A 27475-nucleotide genomic window follows, 5' to 3' on the forward strand; every position below is an offset into this window, starting at 1 on the left:
TTGATTTCTCGTTTTATTTCATTGAGTTGATCTTTGACTTCTGATATTCTTTCTTCTGCTTGGTCAATTCGGCTGTTGAAACTTGTGCATGCTTCGTGAAGATCTTATGCTGTGTTTTTCAGCTCCTTCAATTCATTCATATTCCTCTCTAAGTTGTCCATTCTTGTGTTCATTTCTAGGAGGTGAGTTGTTTTGGTTTTGGGGTTTTTCCTCCTTTTTGCACTGGTTTCTTCCTGTCTTTGCAGGTTTACCCACCTGTTGTCTGAGTAGTTGCTGACTTTTTGATTGGGTCTCTGAGTGGGCGCCCAGATTGTTGATGATGAAGTATTTCTGTTCCTTAGTTTTCCTTCTAACAGTCTATCCCCTCTGCTGAAGGACTGCTGAGGTCCACTCCAGGCCCTGCTTGTCTGGGGTACACCTGTAGCAGCTGCAGAACAGTGAGGGGTGCTACCAGTTTCTTCTTCTGCTATCTTTACCCCAGAATTATGCCCGCCAAATGTCAGTCTGATTAGTCCTTTTTGAAGTGACTATTTGGATATACAGGGGTCAGGGAGCTGCTTGAGGAGGCGGTCTGTAGTTTATAGGAGCTCAAGTGCCGAGCCATGAGCTCCATTGGTCATTCAGGGCAGTTAGGCCAGTACATTTAAGTCTGCTGCAGCAGAACTCATAAAACCCGTTTTTTTTTTTTTCAGATGCTCTGTCTCGGGGAGTTAAGGCTTTCTTTGTGGGCATCCGTTGCACCTTCCTGCCCAGCTAGGAGGCAGTCTAGTCACTATTTTCCTGTCGAGGCTCTGCCCTGATGCCACGGGCTCTGCCTTGTTGGTGGAGTCTCTCCGTTATGGCAGGTTGCCTCAGCAATGGCAGGCTGTGTCAGCAATGGGAGTGTACCTCAGTAGGGGCGGTATGCCTCAGTAATGGCGGATGCCCCTCCCCCACCAAGCTGCACCGTCTTGGGTTCAGCTTTGCCTGCAGTGAAACTCTCAACCCCGAGCATTTTGAACTGCCGTTTTGTTTGTCCCTGTGGGGGTGGGATCCGCTGAGCCTGATCACCTGTTTTCCTGCCTCAGAGCCTTTTTTTTTTTTAAGTAGAACGGTTGACTCTCTCTCAGGTGTTTCAGTCAGCTGCTGATGCGGTACCGCGATCTGTGTGATTTCCCATGCAGTGACACACTGCGCCAGCTCAAACGTCTCTTGTCGGTAATCTCCTGGTCTGGCTCGCTGTCCAAGTCCCGTTTAATCAGATGGATATGCTAATCTGCCCTCCCATGTCTCAGATTGCCAGTTTAACAGGGCATCCAGACCAGTGCATTCTGTGTGGAGTGCCGCTGTGCTGTGGCGCTGGCCAAAGTGGCCGCGTGAGCCTTAACAGCTGCGCTGGCATCCTGTGTCTCTCCTACACCTGGGAATTACGCGTTCTGTGGGCAACAAAGATCAGTCTGGAAATGCGGATTGAACTCACCCTCTGCATCTTCATTGAGAGCTGCAATCCTGATTTGCTCCTATTGTGCCATCTTGGTAGGCTATTTATTACTGCCTCAACTTCAGCCCTTGTTATTGATCTATTCAGGGTTTTGAATTCTTCCTGGTTTAGTCTTGGGAGGATTCAAGTGTCCAGGAATTTATCCATTTCTTCCAGGTGTACTGGTTTGTGTGCATAGAATTGTTTGTAGTAATCGCTGATGGTAGTTTGTATTTCTCTGGATTCGGTGGTGATATCCCCTTTATCGTTTTTCTATTGCATCTATTTAATTCTTCTCTATTTTCTTTTTTATTAATCAGGCTAGTGGTCTATTTTGTTGATCTTTTCAAAAAACCAGCTCCTGGATTTATTGATTTTTTGAAGTTTTTTTTTGTTGTGTTTCTATTTTTTTCAGTTCTGCTCTGATCTTAGTTATTTCTTGTCTTCTGCTAGCTTTTGAGTTGTTTTGCTCTTGCTCCTCTAGCTCTTTCAATTTTAATGATACGGTGTTAATTTTAGATCTTTCCTTGCTTCTCATGTGGGCATTTTTGCTATAAATTTTCCTCTAGACACTGCTTTAAATATGATCCAGAGATTCTGGTACATTGTGTCTCTGTTCTTGTTGGTTTTGAAGAACATCTTTATTTCTGACTTAATTTCATTATTAACCCCATAGTCATTCAGGAGAAGGTTGTTCAATTTCCATGTGGTTGTTTGGTTTTGAGTGAGTTTCTTAATCCTGAGTTCTAATTTGGTTGCACTGTGGTCTGAAAGACTGTTTCTTATGATTTCTGTTCTTTTGCATATGCTGAGGAGTGATTTACTTCCAATTATGTGGTCAATGTTAGAGTAGGTGTAATGTGGTGCTGAGAAGAATGTATATTCTGTGGATTTGGGGTGGAGAATTCTGTAGATTACTATTAAATTTGCTTGGCTCAGATCTGAGTTCATGTCCTGGATATTCTTGTTAGTTTTCTGTCTCATTGATCTGTCTAATATTGACAATGGAATGTTAAAGTCTCCCACTATTATTGTGTGGGACTCTAAGTCTCTTTGTAGGTCATTAAGAACTTGCTTTATGTATCTGGGTGCTCCTGTATTGGGTGCATATAAATTTAGGTCGTTAGCTCTTCTTGTTGCATTGATCCTTTTACTGTTAAATAATGCCTTTCCTTGTCTCTTTGATCTTTGTTGGTTTAAAGTCTATTTTATCAGAGACTAGGATTGCAACCACTGCTTCTTTTTGCTCTCCATTTGCTTGGTAAATCTTCCTCCATCCCTTTGAGACTGTGTGTGTCTTTACATGTGAGATGGGTTTCCTGGATAAAGCACACTGATGGTTTTTGACTTTTTTATCCAATTTGCCAGCCTGTGTCTTTTGATTGGGGAATTTAGCCCATTTGCCTTTAAGGTTAAGAATGTACCCATCTGACAAAGGGCTAATATCCAGACTCTACAAAAAACTAAAACAGATTTACAAGAAACAAACAGACAAACCCATTCAAAAGTGGGCCAAGGATATGAGCAAACACTTTTCAAAAGAGGACATATATGAAGCCAATAAACATATGAAAAATGCTCATCATCACTGGTCATCAGAGAAATGCAAATCAGAACCACATTAAGATACCATCTCCCAATAGTTAGAATGGTAATCATTAAAAAATCTGGAGACAACAGATGCTGGAGAGGACGTGGAGAAATCCCTTTTACACTGTTGGTGGGAGTGTAAATTAGTTCAGCCATTGTGGAAGACAATGTGGTGATTCGTCAAGGACATATAAATGGAAATATCATTTGACCCAGCAATTCCATTACTGGGTATATATCCAAAGGATTACAAATCATTCTATTATAAAGACACATGCAAACATATGTTCATTGCAGCAACTTTTATAATAGCAAAGACCTGGAACCAACCCAAATGCCCATGGATGATAGACTGGACAAGGAAAATGTGGCATATACACCATGGAATACTATGCAGCCATAAAAAATTATGAGTTAGTGTCCTTTGTAGAGACATGAATAAATCTGGAAACCACTATTCTCAGCAAACTGACACAAGAACAGAAAAACAAACACAGCATGTTCTCACTGATAGGCAGGTGTTGAAAAGTGAGAACAGACTGCGGTCTGTTGGGGGAAAGTAGGGGAGGGACAGTAGGGGTAGGGAAGTTGGGGAGGGATAACATGGGGAGAAATGCCAGATTTAGGTGACAAGGGGATGGAGGCAGCAAACCACATTGCCATGTATGTACCTAGGCAAGAATTCTGCATCATCTGCCCATGTACCCTAGGATCTAAAACAGAATAAATATACATATATAAGAAAAAAAGGAGATAACTTTATAAAACAATAAAAAACATCTGCAATAATAGTAAAAAAAAAGGTTAATATTGTTATGTGTGTATTTGATCCTGCTATTTCGATGCTAGCTGGGTGTTTTGTCCATTAGTTAATGCAGTTTCTTCATTGTGTCAATGCTTTTACCATTTCGTACGTTTTTGGAGTGGCTGGTACTGGTTGTTCCTTTCTATGTTTACTGCTTCTTTCAGGAGGTCTTGTAAGGCAGGCCTGGTGGTGATGAAATCTCTCAGCAATTGCTTGTTCATAAAGGATTTTATTTCTCCTTATGAAGCTTAGTTTGGGTAAATATGAAATTCTAGATTGAAAGTTCTTTTCTTTAAGGATGTTGAATATTGGCCCCCACTCTCTTCTGACTTGTAGGGTTTCTGCCAAGAGATCTGCTGTGAGTCTAATGAGCTTCCCTTTGTAGGTAACTCAACCTTTCTCTCAGGCTTCTCTTAGCATTTTTTCCTTCATTTCAATCCTGGTGAATCTGATAATTGTATGTGTCTTGGGGTTGCTCTTCTTGAGAAATATCTTTGTGACATTCTCTGTATCTCCTGGACTTGAATAATGGCCTGTCATGATAGGCTGGGGAAGTTCTCCTGGATAATATTCTGAAGAGTGTTTTCCAACTTCGATTCATTCTCTCCATCACATTCAGGTACACCTATCAAAAGTAGATTAGGTTCTTTTACATAATCCCATATTTCTTGAAGGATTTGATCATTTCTTTTCACTATTTTTCCTCTAATCTTGCCTTTGCATTTTATTTCATTGAATTGATCTTCAATCTCTGATATCCTTTCTTCTGCTTTGTTGATTCAGCTCTTGAAACTTGTGTATGCTTTGAGAAGTTCTCATGTTGTGTTTTTCAGCTCCATCAAGTCATCTATATTCTTCTCTGAGCTGCTATTCTCATTAGCATTTCATAAAATCTTTTTTCGAGATTCTTAATTTCTTTGTGTTTGGTTAGAACATGTTCTTATAGCTCTGAGAAGTTTGTTATTATCCACCTTCTGAAGCCTGTTTCTGTCAACTCATCAGACTCATTCTTCATCCAGCTTTGTTCTCTTGCTGTTGAGTTGTTGTCCCTTGGAGGAGGACAGGTGTTTTGGTTTTGGGCATTTTCATCCTTTTTTGCACTGGTTTCTTTCCATCTTTGTGGCTTTATCTACCTGTGGTCTTTGTAGTTGGTGACTTTCAGATGAGGTCCCTGAATGGATCTTGTTTTTATTGATGATAAAGTTATTTCTTTCTGTTTTTCAGTTTTCCTTCTAACAGTCAGGTCCCTCTGCTGTAGGACTGCTGGAGGTCCACTCCAGACTCTGCTTGCCTCAGGATCACCTGTGGCGACTGCAGAACAGTAAAGGTTGCTGCCAGTTTCTTCTTATGTTATCTTAATCCCAGAAATATCTTGGCCAGATGTCAGCCTGAGCTCTCCTTATGAGGTGACTCTTTGGATACATGGGAATCAGGGAGCTGCTCGAGGAGACATTCTGTTGCTTATAGGAGCTTAAGTGCTGAACTGTGAGCTCTGTTGTTGCTCAATGAAGAAATTAAGAAAAAAATTAAAAGTTTCATAAATAGAAATAAATACACAACATAGAAAACCTGTGAGATACAGCAAAAATAGTACTAAGAGGGAAGTTTATAGCAATAAATATCTACATCAAAAAAGTAGAATGACCAAATACAGCATGTAATGATGTACCTCAATGAACTAGAAAAGCTAGAAAAAAACCAAGCCCCAAATTAGTAGAAAAAAAATAACAAATACAAAGCAGAAATAAGTATCATTGAAACTAAAACACACAGAGGTTTAACAAACCAAAAATGTTCTTTTCTAAAAAGATAACAAAATCAACAAACCATCAGCTAGACCATGAAAAAAAGAGAGAAGGGCAAAATAAATAATATCAGAAATGAAAAGGGAGACATAATAACTGAGACCACCAAAATATCATCGATTAGTGCAGAAATAAATAAAATTGAGACTAAAAGTTACACAAGATTAACATGATGCAAAGTTGGATTTTGGATAGATAAACAAAACTGACACGGGAGAAATAACAACTGAGAACTCAGAAATACAAAGAACCATTAGAGACTATTATAAACAACTATATGCCAACACATTGGAAAACCTAGAAAAAATGGATAAATTACGGTGCATACAATCTACCAAGTTTGAACCACGATATGCCAACACATTGGAAAACCTAGAAAAAATGGATAAATTACTGGATGCATACAATCTACCAAGTTTGAACAATGAAGAAATAAAAAAACCCACAACAGAGCAATAATAATGAGTAATGAAACAGATGGAGAAACATTTCATGTTCATGGTTAGGAAGAATGAATATCGTGAAAATGGCCATACTGCCCAAAGTAATTTACAGATTCAACACTTATCCCCATCAAACAACCAGTGACCTTCTTCACAGAACTGGAAAAAACTACCTTAAACTTCATATGGAACCAAAACAGAGCCTGCATAGCCAAGTCAATTCTAAGTAAAAAGAAAACAATGGAAGGCATCACACTACCAGACTTCAAACTATATTACAAGGCCACAGTAATTAAAACAGCATGGTACTGGTACCAAAACAGAGATATAGACCAATGGAACAGAACAGAGGCAACACAACATATCTACAACCATACAATCTTTGATAAACCTGACAAAAACAAGCAATGGGGAAAGGATTCCCTGTTTAATAAATGATGTTGGGAAAACTGGCTAGCCATGTGCAGAAAGCGTAAACTGGACCCCTTCCTGACACCTTACACTAAAATTAACTCCAGATGGATTAAAGACTTAAACATAAGACTAACACCATAAAAACCATAAAAGAAAATCTAGGTAAAACCATTCAGGACATAGGAGTAGGCACGGACTTCATGACCAAAACACCAAAAGCATTGGCAACAAAAGCCAAAATAGACAAATGGGACCTAATCAAACTCCACAGCTTCTTCACGGCAAAAGAAACAGTCACTAGAGTGAATCGGCAACCAACAGAATGGGAAAAATTTTTTTGCAATTTACCCATCTGACAAAGGGCTGATATCCAGAATTTACAAAGAACTTAAACAGATTTACAAGAAAAAAACAAACAAGCCCATTCAAAAGTGGGCAAAGAATATGAACAGACACTTTACAAAAGAAGACATACAAGAGGCCAACAAACATATGAAAAAGTGCTCATCATCACTGGTCATTAGAGAAATGCAAATCAAAGCTACATTGAGATACCATCTCATGCCAATTAGAATGACAACCATTAAAAAATTTGGAGACAGCAGATGCTAGAGAGGATGTGGTGAAATAGGAACACTTTTACCACTGTTGGTGGGAGTGTAAATTAGTCCAACCATTGTGGAAGACAGTGTGGCGATTCCTCAAGGACCTAAAAATAGAAATTCCATTTGACCCAGCAATCCCATTACTGGGTATATAGCCAAAGGACTATAAATCATTCTACTATAAGGACACATGCACATGAATGTTCATTGCAGCACTGTTTACAGTAACAAAGATCTGGAATTAACCCAGATGCCCATCAATGATAGGCTGGACAGGGAAAATGTGGCACATATACACCATGGAATATTATGCAGCAATCAAAAATGATGAGTTCGTGTCCTTTGTAAGGACATGGATGAACCTGGAGAACATCATTGTCAGTAAACTGACACAAGAACAGAAAATGAAATACTGCATGTTCTCACTCATAGGTGGGTGTTGAACAATGAGAACACATGGACACAGGGAGGGGAGCACTTCACACTGGGGTCTGTTGGGGGCAATAGGGGAGGGACAGTGGGGGTGTGGATTTGGGAAGACATAGCATGGGGAGAAGTGCCAGATATAGGTGAAGGGGAGGAAGGCAGCAAATTACACTGCCATGTGTGTATCTATGCAACTATTTTACATGTTCTTCACATGTACCGCAAAACCTAAAACGCAATAAAAAATTAAAAAATGAGTCATGAAATTGAAGACATAAAAAGTTCCCCATCCAAAAAAAAAAAAAAAAGCCCAAGACATGATGGCTTCACTGCTTACTTCTACAAAGCACTTAAATAGGAACTTATACCGTTGGGCATGGTGGCTCACACCTGTAATCCCAGCACTTTGGGAGGCCGAGGCAGGTGGATCACCTGAGGTCGGGAGTTCGAGAAAAGTCTGACCAATATGGTGAAACCCCATCTCTGTGTAAAAAAAATCATAAAAATAAGAACTAATACCAATATTATCTAAATTTTTTAAAAAATTGGAGAGGAGGGAATACTTCCAAATTCATTCTATGAGGCCAATATTACCATAATAAAAAACAAACAAAGACATGACAAAAAAAACTGCAAACCAATATTAGTAATAAACACAGATGCAAAAATCCTCAAAAAAAATAGCAAATACATTCAAGAACACTTTAAAGAGTTAAACATGATCAAACACAGTTCATTCCAGGGATGAGCAAACAGTTCAACATACACAAATCAAAAAACATAATACATCATATTCACATAATCAAAAAGATCACTTCAATAGATGCTTCAACCATATGATCATATGATCATTTCAATAGATGTCTAAAAAATGTTTGATAAAATCTAGCATTCTTTCACAATAAAAACCCTCAATGAACTAGGTAGGGAAGCAACATGCCTCAAAATAATAAAGTCCATATATGACAAACTCACAGCTAACATAAAACTGAATGGGGAAAATTGAAGGCCTTTATTCTAAAGGCAGGAACAGGACAAGGATACCCACTCTCATCATTATTACTCAATATTATACTGGCAGTACTGGCCAGAGTAATAGGGAAAGAGGGAAAAAATAAGGACATACAAATTGGAAAGGAAAAAGTCAGATTAGCTTTGTTCACAGATGACATAATCTTATACATAGAAAATCCTAGCAATTCTACCAAGAGACAGTTAGAGCTGGTAAATGAATTCAGTGAAGTTGCAGGATACAAATTCAACATGGAAAAATCAGTAGCATTTATACACATTGAAAATGAGCAATCTGTAAAATAAATCAAGAAAGCAACCTTATTTATAATAGCTACAAAAAATACAAAATATCAAGGAACCATCTAACTAAAGAAGTGAAAGAGATATATGAAGAAAACTATAACACTGTAATTAAAAAAGAATTAAAGCAGACACAGAATATGTAAAGATATTCCATTCTCATGAATTATTAAAAATTAATATTAAAATGATAATATTGTCCAAAGCAATTTACAGATTAAATGCAATCTCTATCATAAATTCCAATGATATTCTTCACAGAAAAAGTCCCTGAATAGCCAAGGCAATTCTGAGCAATAGTAATATATATATATATACAATTATAAAGGCATCTATTTGACTTCAAAGTTTACTACAAAGTTACAGCAACCAAGCAGCATGTTTGGCATGTTATTGGTATACAAAGAGACACATAGACTAATGGAACAAAATAGAAAACCGAGATACAAACCCATGCATTAATAACCAACTCATCATAAACAAAGGCACCAAGAACATACAATGGGGAAAAGTCAGTCTTTACAATAAAAGGTTCTGGGAAAGCTCAATATACGTAGAAGAATAAAACTAGATACCTATCTCTCACCATACACAAAAATCAAATCAAAATAGATTAAAGGCTTAAATCTATGACCTGATATTCTAAAACTACTAAGAAGAAAACATTGAGGAAACACCCAGAACATTGGTCTGAAAAAAGGTTATTTTATTATTTTATTGTATTTTTTTGAGATAAGATCTTTCTCTGTTACCCAGGTTGGGGTGCAGTGGCATGATCATGCTCACTGTAGCCTGGATCTCCTGGGACTCAAGTGATGCTCCCATCTCAGTCTCTGAAATAGCTGGGACTACAGGTGTGTGTCACCACAACCAGTTAATTTTTGTATTTTTTGTAGATATAGGGTTTCACCATGTTGCCAAGGCTAGCCCCAAACTCTAGAGCACAAGAAATCTTACCACCTCAGCCTCTCAAAGTGATGGGGTTATAGGCATGAGTCACCATGCCCAGCCAGAAAAGATTTTTGAACCTAAAAGACAAAGGCAACCAAAGAAAATATAAACAAAATGAATTATATCAAGCTATAAAGCTTCTGCACAACAAAGGAATCAATCAACAAAGTGAAGAGACAACATGCATACTGGCAGAGAATAACTGCAAAGGGTCTGTCTGACAAAGATTCATAACCAGATATTCAAGGAACTAAAAAAAACTCACTAGCAAAAACAAAACAATCTGATTTTAAAATAGGCAAAAAGAATCATCATCAATGGTCATTAGAGAAATGCAAATCAAGACCACAATGAGATACTACCTCAACACCAGTTAGAATGTCAATCATTAAAAAGTCAGGAAACAACAGATGCTGGAGAGGATGTGGAGAAACAGGAACACTTTTACACTGTAGGTGGGAGTGTAAATTACTTCAGCCATTGTGGAAGACAATGTGGCAATTCCTCAAATATCTAGAACCAGAAATGCCATTTGACCCAGCAGTCCCATTACTGGGTATATACCAAAATGGTTATAAATCATTCTACTATAAACGCACATGCACATGCATGTTTATTGTGGCACTGTTCACAATAACAAAGACTTGGAACCAACCCAAATGCCCATCAATTATAGACTGGACAAAGAAAAATGTGGCACATATACACCATGGAATACTATGCAGCCATAAAAAAGATGAGTTCATATTCTTTGCAGGGACACGGATGAATCTGGAAACCATCATTCTCAGCAATCTACCACAGGAACAGAAAACCAAACACCGTATTTTCTCACTCATAAGTGGGTGCTGAACAATGAGAACACATAAACACAGGGAGGATAACATCACATACTGGGTCCTCTCAGGGGTTCGGGGGCTAGGGAAAGAATAGCATTAGGAGAAATAGCTAATGTAAATGACAGGTTGATGGGTGCAGCAAACCACTGTGACACATTTATACCTATGTAACAAACTTGCATGTTCTGCACATGTATCCCGTAACTTAAAGAATAATAATTTTAAAAAAGGCAAAAGATCTAAAGAGATGTTTTTCAAAGAAAATATACAAAAGGCCAACAGGTATATAAAAAATGCTCAAATTCACTAATCATCAGATAAATGCAAGGAAAAAGTAAAATGGTATATCATCTCCCTCAAGTTAAAAATGGCTTTTATTAAAGAAACAGGTTGCTCCACACTTCTCCCACGTCTATTGCACTCCACCTCAGAAATCATCAGATAAACAAAGGATTTTGAGAACGATCCAAGATGGCTGATCGCTAACATCTCGGGATTGCAGCTCCCAGTGAAAGCACAGAGAACGAGAGGACACCACACTTTCAGACAAATTTTGGTCTCTCACGGAGCAGAAGATTCCCAGTGGAGGAGCTGCACAGGTCGCCAGTGTGACTCTTGTGGCTGGCACAGCGGTTTCGCTGGCACCTCGGCGTGGCAGCTCTCGGTGCAGAGTAAACGGAACTGGTTCCCCTTCTGACCAAGGTTTGGAGGAGCCACACGGGTCGCCAGTGCAACTCTTGTGGCCGGTGCAGCGGTTGTGCTGGGACCTCAGCGCAGCAGCTCTTGGTGCAGAGTAAACAGGACTGGTTCCTATTCTGACCGACGTTTGGAGCTCCGGGAAGGCAGAGTCACCTATTACGGACTCAAGTAGGAAGCCAGACTGGAGATTCCCGGGCAGAAAAACACCATCAGTCTTAACTCCACTGTTTTGGCCGGTGCAGTGGGTTGCTCATATTTCGGCCCTGGGAATTAACAACTTGGACATCCACTCAGAGACCTAATTTGAAAGTTGGTAATTACAAAGATGACAGGTGGATAAATTTACAATCATGGATAGAAACAAGCGTAAAAAGGCTGAGAATACTCAAACTCAGAATGCCTCTCCCTCTAAAGGGGATCACAGTCCTCATCAACAAGGGAACAAGGCTTAAAGGAGAATGAGTGCATTCCACTAACAGAATCAGGCTTCAGAAGGTGGATAATAAGAAACCTCTGTGAGTTAAAAGAACATGTTGTAGAAAGAAACTAAGAACTTTGAAAAAAGGTGTGATGAAATCCTATTGAGAATAGACAACTTAGAGAGGAATATAAGTAAATTAATGGAACTGAAGAATACAATGCAGGAACTCAGAGAAGTATGCACAGGTTTAAACACTCGAATTATTCAAGCAGAAGAAAGGATATCAGAGGTCGAAGTCCAACTTAATGAAAAAAAACGAGAAGACAAGATTAGAGAGAAAAGGATAAAAAGGAATGAGCAAAGTCTCCAAGAAATGTGGGACTATGTGAAAATACCAAATTTACGTTTGATAGGTGTACCTGAATGTGACGGAGAGAATGAATCCAAGCTGGAATATATTCTTCAGGATATTATTCAGGAAAATTTTCCTAAACTAGCAAAGCAGGACAAGATTCAACCCCAGGTAATACAGAGAACACCACAAAGATATTCCTCAAGAAGAGCAACCCCAAGGCACATAATCGTTAGATTCACCAGGGTTGAAACGAAGGAGAAAATACTAAGGGCAGCAAGAGAGAAAGGTCAGGTTGCCCACAAAGGGAAACCTACCAGACTTAAAGCAGATCTCTCAGCAGAAACTCTGTAAGCCAGAAGAGAGTGGGGGCCAATATTCAACATCCTTAAAGAGCAGAACTTTCAGCCCAGAATTTCATATCCAGCCAAACTAAGCTTCACAACTGAAGGAAAAATAAAATCTTTTTATGAACAAACAAGTACTCAGAGATTTTATTACCACCAGGCCTGCTTTACAAGAGCTTCTGAAAGAAGCATTACACATAGAAAGGAACAACCAGTATTAGCCTTTCTAAAAATATAGCAAAAAGTAAAGAGCATCAACATAAAGAAGAATTTACATCAACAAATGGATAAAACAGCCAGTTAACATCAAATGGCAGTAATCCTAAATTTAAAACGACTAAATCCCCTAATCAAAATATACAGCCAAAACCCAACGGCGTGTTACATCCAGACCCATTTCACATGCAAAGATACACAAAGACTCAAAACAAAAGGATGGAGAAAGATTTACCAACCAAATGGAGAGCAAAACTAAATAAATAAATAAAAAGTAGGAGTTGCAATTCTCGTATCTGATAAAAAAGATTTTAAAGCAACAAAGATATAGTGGTAAAAGGATCTATGCAATAATAAGAACTAATGATCCTAACACCCAGATACATAGAGACTTAGACTCAATGAGACAGAAAATTAATAAGGATATCAAGGACTCGAACTCAGATCTGGAACAAGTAAACTTAATAAATATTTATAGAGCTCTCCACTTTAAATACACAAAATATACATTCTTGTCAATACCACATCACACCTACTCATAGGTTTAAATGAAACATTGATTGGCCATTATTAATACCCATTTATTTTAGAATAAAGCAACATTTCCATTCTCTCTCCCTCTTTTTCTTCCTCTCCTTCACTCCTTTTTTTTCTTTCCTTCTCTCAAAAAAAGAAAAAAAGAAATCAATTTGTAGACCTCTAGATCCAGGTTGGCAATGTCTCTCTCATTGCTTGATTTCCTTCCTTCCCTCCTTCCCTCCCTCCCTCCCTTCCTCCTTTCCTCCCTTCCTGCCTTCCTCCCTTCCTCTCTTCCTAAAAAAATAAAAATAAAAAATAAAAAAATAAACAAAGGATTTCAAATCAGATAGGAAAATTCTATTAAGTTGGTGTATGGGTCCATGCTTATTTTCTGGCTGAATTCGTTAATTAATTCATTTTTTGAGCATTTAATGTTTAAGGCCCTTAGATAGAAAATAGAAAGCATAATAAATATATGCAAATAACTAAGTAGATGCCGGTAACTAGCTCACATGTGTGCATGACAGGGAGGGAGAATGGGTGACAGAGAGAGAAAGGAGGAGTAAGGCAGACGAAAATGGGGGTAAACTAAAGTTTTAGAGGAATGTACATTTCCTCTGAAGTATACTTCTTTTGAAAAAGACTCTGAGAAGAGTGTGTAAAGGAGGTGGCATTTGCTCTGAGCCTTAATGGATGAACAAAATTTGGTCATGTGCTAATGGGGAGAGGGAAGAATATTTTACGTCTGAATAAAAGCATAGAGGTGGAAAAATGTGGCATGCATATGAAGAAAATCAAGTTGTTAAATTTGGCTGGTACCCAAAAGTTTTAAACCAGAATAGAAAGAGTAAAAATAAAAAGGCAGATTTATGTCAGATAGAGTTAGTGTTAGGGCTGGAGGATTTGGAATGCATTCTATAAGTCAGCAGTCCCCACCCATTTTGGCACCAGAACTAGTTTTGTGGAAGACAATTTTTCCACAGATGGGGGAGGGAGATGGTTTCAAGATGATACAAACACATTACATTTATTGTGCACTTTATTTCTATTATTATTACATTGTAATAAATAATGAAATAATTATACAACTCCCTATAATGTAGAATCAGTAGGAAACTTGAGTTTGTTTTCCTGTAACTAGATGGTCCCCATACATCCCTTCCCCAAGACCATGGGGCCCTTTCCTTTCCTAGGCTTAGGAGGTGAGAGAGATCCCTTAAACTAGTAATAACTTTAAGAAGGAAGTAGAGAGTGGGTGTGGTGGCTTACATCTGTAATCCCAACACTTTGGGAGGCTGAGCAGGAAGATCACTTGAACCCAGGAGTTGGAGATCAGCCTAGGCAACATAGTGAGACCCAAATCTCTACCAACAAAGAAAACAAACAATAATTAGATGGGTGTAGTGGCACTTGTCTGTAGTCAAAGCCACTCGGGAGGCTGAGGTGGGAGGATTGCTTGAGCCCAGGAGTTCAAGGCTGCAGTGAACCATGATCACACCACTGTACTCCAGCCTGAGTGGCAGAGTGAAACGCTGTCTCAAATGAAAAAAAAAAATAGGAAGAGACAGTGACAGATCATCAGGCATTAGATTCTTATAAGGAGCGCACACCTTGATCCTTCACATGCGCAGTTCACAAGAGGGTTTGTGGTCCTATGAGAATCTAATGCTACTGCTGATCTGACAGGATTGGAGCTCAGATGATAATGCAGGTGACAGGAAGGGTGGTAAATACAGATGAAGCTTGCTGGCTGCTCACCTCTCCGGTATCTAACAGGCTACAAATGTGTCCTGCTCCATGGTCCAGGGGTTGGGGACCCCTGCTATAGGCAATGCAGGACCATTGAAACGCTTTAAGTCGGGGAGTGTCAACATCAGATTTGTTTTTAAAAGATCACTCTGGTATTTGTCCAGGTGAGGAGTACTGGGACCATGAAGTAAAAGATAGGAAGAGGGTAGAAAAGGAGTGATTTTCAGAGGTTTTAATAAGCAATAATAGTGTTTTAAAAATCATATTTTCTGAAACATTGCCACCACCTACTACAAAAGAAAGAGCTCCCACAGATCTATAGGCAAAACACAAACAAGCCAGACAAATAGACACAGAATATGAAGAGAAAATTTTCAGAAAAAAAGAAATATAAATGGCCAATAAGCATATTTTCTTTATTCAACCTCTATAGTAGTAAAGAAAATTCAGGGGGAGGACTTAAGATGGCGCTGTGAGAACAACCCAGGATTGGAGCTCACGTTGAATCCGCAAATGGTGAGTCAGAGCTGCATTTCCAGACTGATCTTTGTTGCCCACAGAACGGGGAAACTCCCAGGTATAAAAAGACACGGGACGCCAGGCAGTAGGTCTGCCTGGCGAAGCCAGCAGCCGGGGCGGCTGCGGCCGGCCCTACCCAGCAATCCCCACAGGGCGCGCTTGTCCAGGTGCCTTGTTGAACCAGCAACCTGAGACTTGAGAGGGCTGGACTTGAGACTGAACGAGACTTGGACAGTAGCCCAGCCCAGGGGATTGCAGGGACAGATCGTTTGGGATACCCAGTGGGACGAACAAAACCGCGATTTCAAACTATTCCGAGCAGACGGTCCGAGACGGTCTGTGGGGAAGGGGCGTCCACCACTACCGAGGCAACCCGCCCCAAATGAGATACACGCCCACTGCTGATGCAGCCTCCCATTGCCAAGGCAACCCGTCCCTACTGAGATACACGCCACTGCTGATGCAGCCAGCCGTTGCCGAGGCAACCCGCCCCAACTGAGATACACGCCCACTGCTGACGCAGCCAGCCATTGCCGAGGCAACCCGTCCCTACTGAGATACACACCCACTGCTGACGCAGCCTGCCGTTGCTGAGGCAACACACTACAACGAAGAGACACCGCCGCAGGGCGTGGCGGAGACCACAGCAGAGCCAGCAGGAACAGGGCGAATCACACAACAGCAGGGCGGAGCCTCAGCGGCCAAACAGTGGCTAGTCTGCCTTCTAGCTGGGCAGGACACCTCATCGAACATCCAAAAATAAAGCCCAAACCCCTCAACACAGAGCATTTGAGAAAAAAAAAAAAGGGTTTTTTAATGAGCTCTGTTGCAGCAGAATCAAACATAGCAGTCTAACAGCCCTGAAGGAACAACAGAGCGCACAGCTCAGCAATTAAGCCCCTATAAAGTACAAACTGTCTCCTCAAGCAGCTCCCTGACCCCTCTATATCCAAAAGACTGACATTAGGCAGGCATCATCCTGGGACAAAGATAGCAGAAAAAGAAACTGGTAGCATCCCTCGCTGTGCCACAGCTGCTAGAGGTGCACCCCAGACAAGCAGGGTCTGGAGCAGACCTCAGCAGTCATACAGCGAAGGGGCTAGACTGGTAGAAGGAAAACCAAGCAACAGAAATACTTCATCATCAACATTCTGGGTGTCCACTCAGAGACCCAATTGAAAAGTCAGCAACTACGCAGACGACCAGCGGACAAATCCACAAAGATGGGAAGAAACCAGCGCAAAAAAAAGAAAAACACCTGAAACCAGAACACCTCGCCTCCTAGAAAGGACCAAAACTCCTCACCAGCAAGGGAACAAAGCTGGACCGAGAATGACTGTGACGAAATGACAGAATTAGACTTCAGAAGATGGATAATGAGAAACTTTTGTGAGCTAAAAGATCATGTATTAAATCAATGCAAAGAAACTAAGAACCTTGAAAAAAGATTCGAGGAAATGATAACAAGAATGGATGACATAGAGAGGAATATGAATGAATTAAAGGAGCTGAAAAACACAATATGAGAACTTCGCGAAGCATGCACAAGTTTCAATAGCCGAATTGACCAAGCAGAAGAAAGAATATCTGAAGTCAAAGACCAACTCAATGAAATAAAACGAGAAACCAAGATCAGAGAAAAAAGCGCAAAAAGGAATGAACAAAGTCTCCAAAAAATGTGGGACTATGTGAAAAGGCCTAACCTACGTTTGATAGGTGTACCACAATGTGACGAAGAGAATGAATCCAAGCTGGAAAATACTCTTCAGGACATCATCCAGGAAAATTTCCCCCACCTAGCAAGACAGGCCAACACTCAATTGCAGGAAATACAGAAAACACCACAAAGATATTCCGCAAGAAGAGCAATCCCAAGGCACATAATCGTCAGATTCAACAGGGTTGAAATAAAGGAGAGAATACTAAGGGCAGCCAGAGAGAAAGGTCGGGTCACCCACAAAGGGAAGCCCATCAGACTCACAGCAGATCTCTCGGCAGAAACACTACAAGCCAGAAGAGAGTGGGGGCCAATATTCAACATTCTTAAAGAAAAGAACTTTCAACCCAGAATTTCATATCCAGCCAAACTGAGCTTCAGAAGTGAAGGAAAAATAAAATCCTTTGCGAACAAGCAAGTACTCAGAGATTTTGTCACCACCAGGCCTGCTTTACAAGAGCTCCTAAAAGAGACACTACACATAGAAAGGATCAACCAGTACCAGCCATTCCAAAATCACACTGAATGCTAAAGAGCTTCAACATAATGAAGAATCTACAACAACTAACAGGCAAAACAGCCACTTAGCATCAAAATGGCAGTATCAAATTCACACATAACAATATTAACCCTAAATGGAAATGGACTAAATGTACCAATCAAAAGACACAGACTGGCAAATTGGATAAAAATCCAAAACCCATCAGTGTGCTGTCTCCAGGAAACCCATCTCACATGCAAGGATACACAAAGGCTCAAAATAAAGGGATGGAGGAAGATTTACCAAGCTAATGGAAAGCAAAAAAAAGCAGGAGTTGCAATTCTCATCTCTGATAAAATAGACTTTAAAGCAACAAAGATCAAAAGAGACAAAGAAGGCCATTACATATTGGTAAAAGGATCAATACAACAAGAACATCTAATGATCCTAAACATATATGGACCCAATGCAGGAGCACCCAGATACATAAGGCAAGTTCTTCAAGACTTACAAAAGGACTTAGACTCCCACACAATAATAGTGGGAGACTTTAACACTCCACTGTCAATACTAGATGGATCAACCAGACAGAAAATCAACAAGGATATCCAGGGCTTGAACTCAGACCTGGAGCAAGCAAACCTGATAGACATTTACAGAACTCTCCACCCCAAATCCACAGAATACACATTCTTCTCAGCACCACATCACACCTACTCTAAAATTGGCCACATAATTGGAAGTAAAGCACTGCTCAACAAATGCAAAACAACTGAAATCATAACAAACAGCCTCTCAGACCATAGTGCAATCAAGTTAGAACTCAGAATTCAGAAACCGACCCAGAACCGAACAGCTTCATGGAAACTGAACAACTGGCTCTTGAATGTTGACTGGGTAAACAACGAAATGAAGGCAGAAATAAAGAAGTTCTTCGAAACCAATGAGAACGAAGACACAATGTGCCAGAACCTCTGGGACACATTTAAAGCAGTCTCTAGAGGAAAGTATATAGCAATAAGTGCCCATATGAGGAGAATGGAGAGATCCAAAATTGACACCCTAACGTCAACATTGAAAGAGCTAGAGGAGCAAGATCAAAAAAACTCAAAACCCAGCAGAAGACAAGAAATAACTAAGATCAGAGCTGAGCCGAAGGAGATTGAGACATGAAAAACCCTTCAAAAAATCAATAAATCCAAGAGCTGGTTTTTTGAAAAGATCAACAAAATAGACAGACCACTAGCCAGATTGATTAAAAAGAAAAGAGAGAACAACCAAATAGATGCAATAAAAAATGATAAAGGGGAAATCACCACAGATTCCACAGAAATTCAAACCATCATCAGAGAATATTACAAACAACTCTATGCGCATAAACTAGTAAACCTGGAAGAAATGGATAAATTCCTGGACTCCTGTGTCCTCCCAAGCCTAAACCAGGAGGAAGCTAAAACTATGAATAGACCAATAACAAGGTCTGAAGTTGAGGCAGCAATTAAGAGCCTACCACACAAAAAAAGCCCAGGTCCAGATGAGTTCACAGCTGAATTCTACCAGACACACAAGGAGGAGCTGGTACCATTCCTTCTAAAACTATTTCAAACAATCCAAAAAGAGGGAATCCTTCCCAAATCATTTTATGAGACCAACATCATCCTGATACCGAAACCCGGCAGAGACCCAACGAGAAAAGAAAACTTCAGGCCAATATCCATGATGAACATAGATGCAAAAATCTTCAATAAAATATTGGCAAGCCGATTGCAACAGCAAATCAAAAAACTTATTCATCATGATCAAGTAGGATTCATCCCAGGGATGCAAGGCTGGTTCAACATACGCAAGTCTATCAACGTAATTCACCACATAAACAGAACCAAAAACAAAAACCACATGATTATCTCAATTGACGCAGAGAAGGCATTTGACAAAATTCAACAGCCCTTTATGCTAAAAACCCTCAATAAACTCGGTATTGATGGAACGTATCTCAAAGTAATAAAAGCTATTTATGACAAACCAACAGCCAATATCATACTGAATGGGCAAAAACTGGAAGCATTCCCTTTAAAATCTGGCACTAGACAAGGATGCCCTCTCTCACCACTCCTATTCAATATAGTACTGGAAGTTCTAGCCAGAGCAATCAGGCAAGAAAAAGAAATAAAGTGTATTCAAATAGGAAAGGTGGAAGCCAAATTGTCTCTATTTGCAGACGACATGATAGTATACCTAGAAGACCCCATTGCCTCAGCCCAAAAACTCCTGAAACTGATAAGCAACTTCAGCAAAGTCTCAGGATATAAAATCAATGGGCAAAAATCACAAGCATTCGTCTACACCAATAACAGACTTAAAGAAAGCCAAATCAAGAGTGAACTGCCATTCACAATTGCTACAAAAAGAATAAAATACCTTGGAATACAACTCACAAGGAACGTAAGAGACCTCTTCAAGGAGAACTACAAACCACTGCTCAACGAAATCAGAGAGGACACAAACAGATGGAGAAACATTCCATGTTCATGGTTAGGAAGAATTAATATCGTGAAAATGGCTATACTGCCCAATGTAATTTACAGAATCAACACTATCCCCATCAAGCTACCATTGACATTCTTCACAGAACTGGAAAAAAACCACCTTGAACTTCATATGGAACCAAAAGAGAGCCTGCATAGCCAAGTCAATTCTAAGCAAAAAGAACACAGCGGGGGGCATCACACTACCAGATTTCAAACTATACTACAAGGCTACAGTAATCAAAACAGCATGGTACTGGTACCAAAACAGAGATATAGACCAATGGAACAAAACAGAGGCACTGGAGGCAACACAACATACATACAACTATACAATCTTTGATAAACCTGACAAAAACAAGCAATGGGGAAAGGATTCCCTGTTTAACAAATGGTGTTGGGAAAACTGGCTAGCCATGTGCAGAAAGCAGAAACTGGACCCCTTCCTGACACCTTACACTAAAATTAACTCCAGATGGATTAAAGACTTAAACATAAGACCTGGCACCATAAAAACCCTAGAAGGAAATCTAGGCAAAACCATCCAGGACATAGGAGTAGGCAAGGACTTCATGAACAAAACACCAAAAGCATTGGCAACAAAAGCCAAAATAGACAAATGGGACCTAATGAAACTCCACAGCTTCTGCATGGCAAAAGGAACAGTCACTAGAGTGGATCGGCAACCAACAGAATGGGAAAAAATTTTCGCAGTCTACCCATCTGACAAAGGGCTGGTATCCAGAATTTACAAAGAACTCAAACAGATTTACAGGATAAAAACAAACAAGCCCATTCAAAAGTGGGCAAAGGATATGACCAGATACTTTACGAAAGAAGACATATATGAGGCCAACAATCATATGAAAAAATGCTCATCATCACTGGTCATCAGAGAGATGCAAATCAAAACCACATTGAGATACCATCTCACGCCAGTTAGAATGGCGATCATTAAAAAATCTGAAGACAACAGATGCTGGAGAGGATGTGGAGAAAAAGGAACACTTTTACACTGTTGGTGGGAGTGTAAATTAGTTCAACCATTGTGGAAGACGGTGTGGCGATTCCTCAAGGCCTTAGAAATAGAAATTGCATTTGACCCAGCAATCCCATTACTGGGTATATATCCAAAAGACTATAAATCGTTCTACTATAAGGACACATGTACACGAATGTTCATTGCAGCCCTGTTTACAATAGCAAAGACCTGGAATCAACCCAAATGCCCATTGATAATAGACTGGATTGGAAAAATGTGGCACATATACACCATGGAATATTATGCAGCAATCAGAAATGATGAGTTTGTGTCGTTTGTAGGGACATGGATGAATCTGGAAAACATCATCCTCAGCAAACTGACACAAGAACAGAAAATGAAACACCGCATATTCTCACTCATAGGTGGGTGATGAAAAATGAGAACACATGGACACAGAAAGGGGAGTACTAAACACTGGGGTCTATTGGGGGGAAAAGGGGAGGGCCAGTGGGAGGTGGAGGTGGGGAGGGATAGCCTGGGGAGAAATGCCAAATGTGGGTGAAGGGGAGAAGAAAAGCAAAGCACACTGCCATGTGTGTACCTACGCAACTGTCTTGCATGCCCTGCTCATGTACCCCAAAACCTATAATCCAACAAAAAATTTAAAAAAAAGAAAAGAAAATTCAAATGACTACAAATGCCATATTTCATTCATAATATGTACACAGTTAAAAGATGGCTTGATGAATATATAAAGGCATGGATAGATAGATATGTGACAAAGCAAATAAAGTTCAGTATTAATGGTGGAAAGTAGGTAGTACATATATGAATGCTCGCTATACAATTCTTTAGACTTTTCTGTATGTTTGTAAATGTCCATAATAAAATGTTGGGGGACTAGAATTTTAAACCATAACCCCTTTGGCACAATTATTTCATTTATCGGAATCCACTGTACAGAAATATGTACTCATATGCTTATAGATAATAGCCAAAGAGATACCCATCAGCCACCTAAATGTTCATCAAGAGAGAAAGTTTGAATGCATTATGCAGTTGTTTTCAAAAATGAGGAAGATCTATATGCCAACATGAAGAGATTTCCAAAATATATTGTGAAGCTAAAAAATTCAAATACAAAATCAAATGTAAAGTGGAATCCATTGAATTTAAAAATAAAACTATCAGGTGTATATGTATGTATGCATTTCTGGACACACAAAGAAAAAGGACCAGAAGAATATACAGAAAACTATGAACTGTAGTTGTCTCTGGGGAGGGAAATTTGGAATAAGAACAAGAATGAAAGGAACTTCTCCTTTTTGTTTTATTATACTTCTGTATAATTTGTATAATTTACCATACAATTGTATATTACTTATTTTTTCTCTATGTCCTTATTTTCTATTTTTCATTCTTTGATTATTCTTTTATCATTTATTTATTTATTCACCAGTTTATCCATTTTTTCATCTTGGTTTTTGATGTGTATTTCTTATTTTCAAAAATATAATAAGCAACAATAAAAGACATTATTATTGTTAATTATAAAGACTCACAGCTAAGTAAACTGGGGATGAAATGGTGTGCATTCTGTGCTAGAAAGGGAATATGAAGGTGGCTTTGGAGTTCACCTGATAGACACAAGGGAAAGAGCCCAGGAGCTACCCTTTCCAGGTAGAAAGAGAAGAAAAGCCTCCATGTGCTACGTGTTCTGAGTGGAGCAATGTTCACTGGAAATCTGAGAGAGAAATGCTGGTGGGAGACAAAAATAAAGGAGAGAGGGATAAGGAGGTTGGACAAATAAAATATCCAAATAATTCAGTACATTGACACTCCTACTGATCTTTCTCTACCAAAGAAATAATTCACCCTGGGATGGAGGGAGGGAAATCATTTTCCAAAGGCAACAACACCTAGCAACACAAGGCTACTGTTCCAGAAACTACAAATCAGGGAGAACTGTATGCACTACCTCTGGTCCCGTCCTCTCTCCACCTACTCCCACCTCCCAGTACAACAGTGTTTTCTTAAGCCCTGAGTTCAAAACAGTTTCCAGCCTTATTAATTTAATTCTGGACAAAGTCTCTTGATCTAAAATAGATAGTATATGGAGGATCCAAATTTTACAATGGTTTCCAATATCTTTAGAGCTGTAAAAAACCTGATAAATCATCCAAGTCAATTTCTCCCAATCTCATATAGGTAGAAAGAAACTGAGGCTCAGAGAAGGAAGGGGACCTGAGAACCAGAGTTTCCTGACTCCCAGATCAAAGTTCTTTCCATCTCTGAAATAGGATTGGCTGGGATTCTGCAGTATCACCAGCTCCATCTAAGAAATCTATATCTACTCTTGGTCCCACTGGTAGTCTCAAACTCTTGGTCTGAATGGGGTTCATCATCAAGTCACATGATCCAAAAGAAGGCTTTCTCTTCCCTTGCCTTCTCTGCATCTCTCACTATACCCTCTGCCCATCAGCCATCAGTTTTCCAAGAGGCAATGACTGCCATTCCTTGAATGCCTGAGGAGAATGGAAATTGGGTAAGGCATTGTTCACTATAGGAGGCTCTACTCCATGTTATGGCTATTCGCTCATCAGCGCTCCCCAGCTCACAAACTAGATATGGTTGCTATTCCGTTTTTAGGAGCAAGTCCAGAATGCCTGGGCCTGATGTTCAAGATCACTCTTTGCAATCTTAACCTCTATTTCCCCTTTTTGGATCAGCAGGCACACTAGCCATTAGTTTTCCCCTGCATATCCAGCATATCCTTGCCTCCATAAAGGCACATATGTTACTCATTTGCCCGGGAAAGCTCTGCTCCAGTCTCTGCTATCCAACAATGTTAGTGTAAACCTGTCCTACAGACCTTTAAGGCCCACCACAAATGTCTCTTAAGTATTCATTCAAACCAGAAATACTCCTTTTATAACAGGAGGCCTTAAAGTTTCAGGTTCAGGCTGAGCATCCCTAGATGACCATCTGAAAGTAGAACCCACGGTTCCCAAAATTCTAATACAGAATATGTTTTACTGTTCCACATGGCTTTTGCCTTTTCTGAACCTCATAAGCACTTTTGTCTTTATGCCTTGGAATATGGTCGTTATATCCACTTTTCCCCCAACACACATAAAATCTTCTATGGGCAGAAGCTTATTTTACACAGTCCTCTCTGCTCTTCTCTCCAGCTGTTCAGCAAAATGCACCACAGCAGCAGATACCTTGTAGTTCTTCACAACAGGCCAAGGCAATTCTCTCGACAGTAACCAGAAGTCCAATGTAACTGCTAAAGGAAAATCTAAATGATAGCAAAGTGGTCCCTGAGATTTTACCCTCTGGAACCTTGGCAGTTTGGAAACACTGCAGCCATTTAAAGTTTATCTCAAATGAATGGACATTAGAGTCACATTTTAGCCAATTAAAGAAGGGGGTGGCATTTTAGTTCCCCTGCAAGGGGCCCATCTTCATAATATTATGGAGCTCTGATTCTACAACCCATCCAAATATGAGTATGCAAGACATCAAAGCCTAGCTTGTTTTAATTTTTACTTTTGCAGGTTGAAAGGGATCTTTTGACATACTCCATTAACGTTCAAACCCCTGGCATTATAGATGGTGAACTGGAGGGTCAGAGAGGTGACAGCACTTCCCTGAAGTCACAATGCTAGTGGGTGACAGAACCTCTCAATTCTTTTGTCCCAGCCTCTTTTAACTCCATCATATCAACAAGAAGTTGTCATCAACCTCATCATAACCAAGGATCAGGAAGAGCTGCAGCCTAGATGAGCACAGTGTCTCCTTTAACAAGGCAAGGGGCATATTTTTCTCTATTTCAAACATCCTGTCCTTGACTACCAGGCTGCTCTCAGCATCCCTCCTGAAGGTTCCTTCCTTCTCAAAAGAAGGTACCTCCAGCTGCCCAGATTGAACCAATCAACTCTCTTGTGCCCAGCTGAACAATTATTGTGGAGTTAAATGTGCATTTCAGCCAACCTGGTAGTGATTCATAGAGAGGATGCTCTTGTAAGCTGCCTAAATGTGACAATTTCTTTCCAAGCCTCAGCCTTCAACACACGTAATAGGGAATCACAGAATGAGTACATTGAGGAGTGTGGACCAGAGATCCTTCAGGGTCTCAGGTTATTTCTGCTCTTAAAAAAATAAAAATACACCCTTGGTCCCTTAATTTAGAATTTTGAATTCTCAGGATTCGGAAAATCTCAGGATTAGTCACATAGTACAAATCCCCATATGAGGTCTGAATATTCCCTACAATACAGCAGTTAGGTGGGTCTTCAACCTCTTTTCCACTTAAGGGCCTCTATTGACCCACATCCCACTACTTCCTTAACCTTCTGTCACTGAACAGATCAAAATCATAGTAAGTGTTAAGTGAAATAAATAGTTTATGCAAAGTACTCTGTAAAGTACCTAATACAAAGTAAAAGCACTCCTCTCTATCTATTAGAAAGTTCTTCCTTACAGTAAGCTTAATTCTGCCTCTTGTTGGCTTCCACCTTGAAATCCAACCCATCCTGATGCTCCTTTCTGGGGCTACACAGAACAAACCTGATCATTTTCTACTTGAGCCTTTGCAGATGTTTGAAGACAGCACCCCCGCTCCATTCACTCTTTGATCCTGATTCACCCCAAGACTGCTCTCCATCCATTCAAATTTCATCTTCCTACATACAGACAGTTTAAAGTTCGCCTTGCTTTCCACAAAATCGTGGTATTTGTCACTGGAGGCTACCACTCGCTGCCTCGAGAGTTGAGCCAACAGAAGGGCACTTATCCTGTGGCCTTCAGCCCCTATGTCGCACTTGGAGGAAAGGAGCACCTCAGGGTGGTGTTGAAGTGTCCTGCCGCCCTAGGTAGGGGCCCACAGTGTAGAGAACAGCTTTCTGCTGCCAATGGCAGCTTCCCCACGCAATGCCTTCTGATCTTCATCCCACCTCCTCTCTTCATTTCGCCATCGTCCCCAAGGAAAACTCATCAAAATTTTCCCCTCAAATCCCTAAATCCGTGAGCTGCTTTGGTGACCCATTTAAACCGGCTGTCCTCTTTCATCCCCCTACCCTGGCGTGCTCCAGCCATCCCTGTCAGGGTCCCAGATTAGCCCAGGTCTCTGACCCTTTCCCAGAGCTGGTGGCAAAATTGGGACGTCCCCTGGCGGCGCAGGCACAGCTTCGGCAGAGAGATAGTTGCGGGAGTTACCTTTCCTGTGGCGAGTGTCAGTGCTTCGTCGGACGACTGGACCAGCAAGTGGGTGGTTCCACACTTCTTCTCCGCTCTCTGGGCCATGCTGTGGCACAGGGCGGTCAGAGTTGAGGACTGCAGGCCGGCTAGAGGTCCTGAGTCTCACGTAGCTGGGAGTGGAGCCGACCCACTGAAGGGCTGCCTGGCTAGCGGGCAGGCTGTCGAGTGGCAGCTTGTAGGGCGGCGGCTTCGGAGGGTGCGACACTGCGGGGGAGCTACCCGCCGCTTAGCCAGCCGGAGCGAAAAAGCTGCTACGTGGCTTCAATCGTCCTGGGCTCACCGCTGCACCTCGCGGGGGTGTGGGGGCGCCTTCCTCAGCAGGTCATGGGCACCTCTGGGAGAGCTGGCTGAGGTGCATGGGAAACTGCAAGAAGTGGAATGGATGTATCCAGGAAAAAGGAGGCCTAGGGTAGGGGCCGAGGAGCTCCTAATTCAACCAAGCCACTCCTGGTCGCTGCCTCTAGCCAGCAACTGGCCGTCGGGGCGGCGAGTTCTGAGGGTCACAATTGGCGGAAGACGGAGCCGATGAGGCAAACGAAGGTGGGAGGGGCCCCAATTCCTAAGCTCCGGTTGAAACTCCAGCCTGCCAGAAGTAGGCTGGCCAAAGACGGACGCCTACTCCCTCCCGCGCTTCCTAGAGGCGGACTGGGACAACCTCGAGACTGGGCGGGCGGGGCACGAGGGTTAGAGGTGGTGACGCTCAAGCTAGGGCTCTCGACTGCAAAGGCTGGTTGATCCCGCCGCCCGCTAATGGCCGCCCCCCGCTGCCTACACAGATCGTGTATCCTGGCTGGTTCCGCCAAGCTACAACTTGCTATGCAAACATTTCATCAGCCTAATTGCTGAGCTCCTGGGAGTAAATCACCGTGAGCCGTGAAACGCTAGCGCCCCGCGGAGTACCACACGGTCGCTTCGGACCCTGCCTCACAGCAGGCTTGGGAGGCGGGGCAGGGTGGCAAGGGAAGGCGCGACCAACGTCGACAACCTTTTTCCTGTATCCATTCAATCCACTCCTAGCAGTTTCCCGGTGAT

The 27475-nt window shown here is 41.0% G+C and overlaps 1 protein-coding gene across 5 annotated transcripts in view; it reads right to left on the reverse strand.

Moving 5' to 3' along the window:
- The window catches only part of ARHGEF9 (Cdc42 guanine nucleotide exchange factor 9), a 438487-nt gene extending 411571 nt beyond the window's left edge, over nucleotides 1–26916 (reverse strand). For all 5 annotated transcript variants that reach the window (XM_078362637.1, XM_078362636.1, XM_078362635.1 and 2 more), the window contains exon 1: nucleotides 26402–26916. In XM_078362637.1, the coding sequence (XP_078218763.1) occupies nucleotides 26402–26488 (87 nt within the window). In that variant the 5' untranslated portion in view covers nucleotides 26489–26916. The remainder of the gene's footprint in view (nucleotides 1–26401) is intronic.
- Nucleotides 26917–27475: the final 559 nt, after the last annotated feature.

This window comes from Callithrix jacchus, chromosome X, assembly GCF_049354715.1.
Source record: "Callithrix jacchus isolate 240 chromosome X, calJac240_pri, whole genome shotgun sequence".
NCBI classification, from domain to species: domain Eukaryota; kingdom Metazoa; phylum Chordata; class Mammalia; order Primates; family Cebidae; genus Callithrix; species Callithrix jacchus.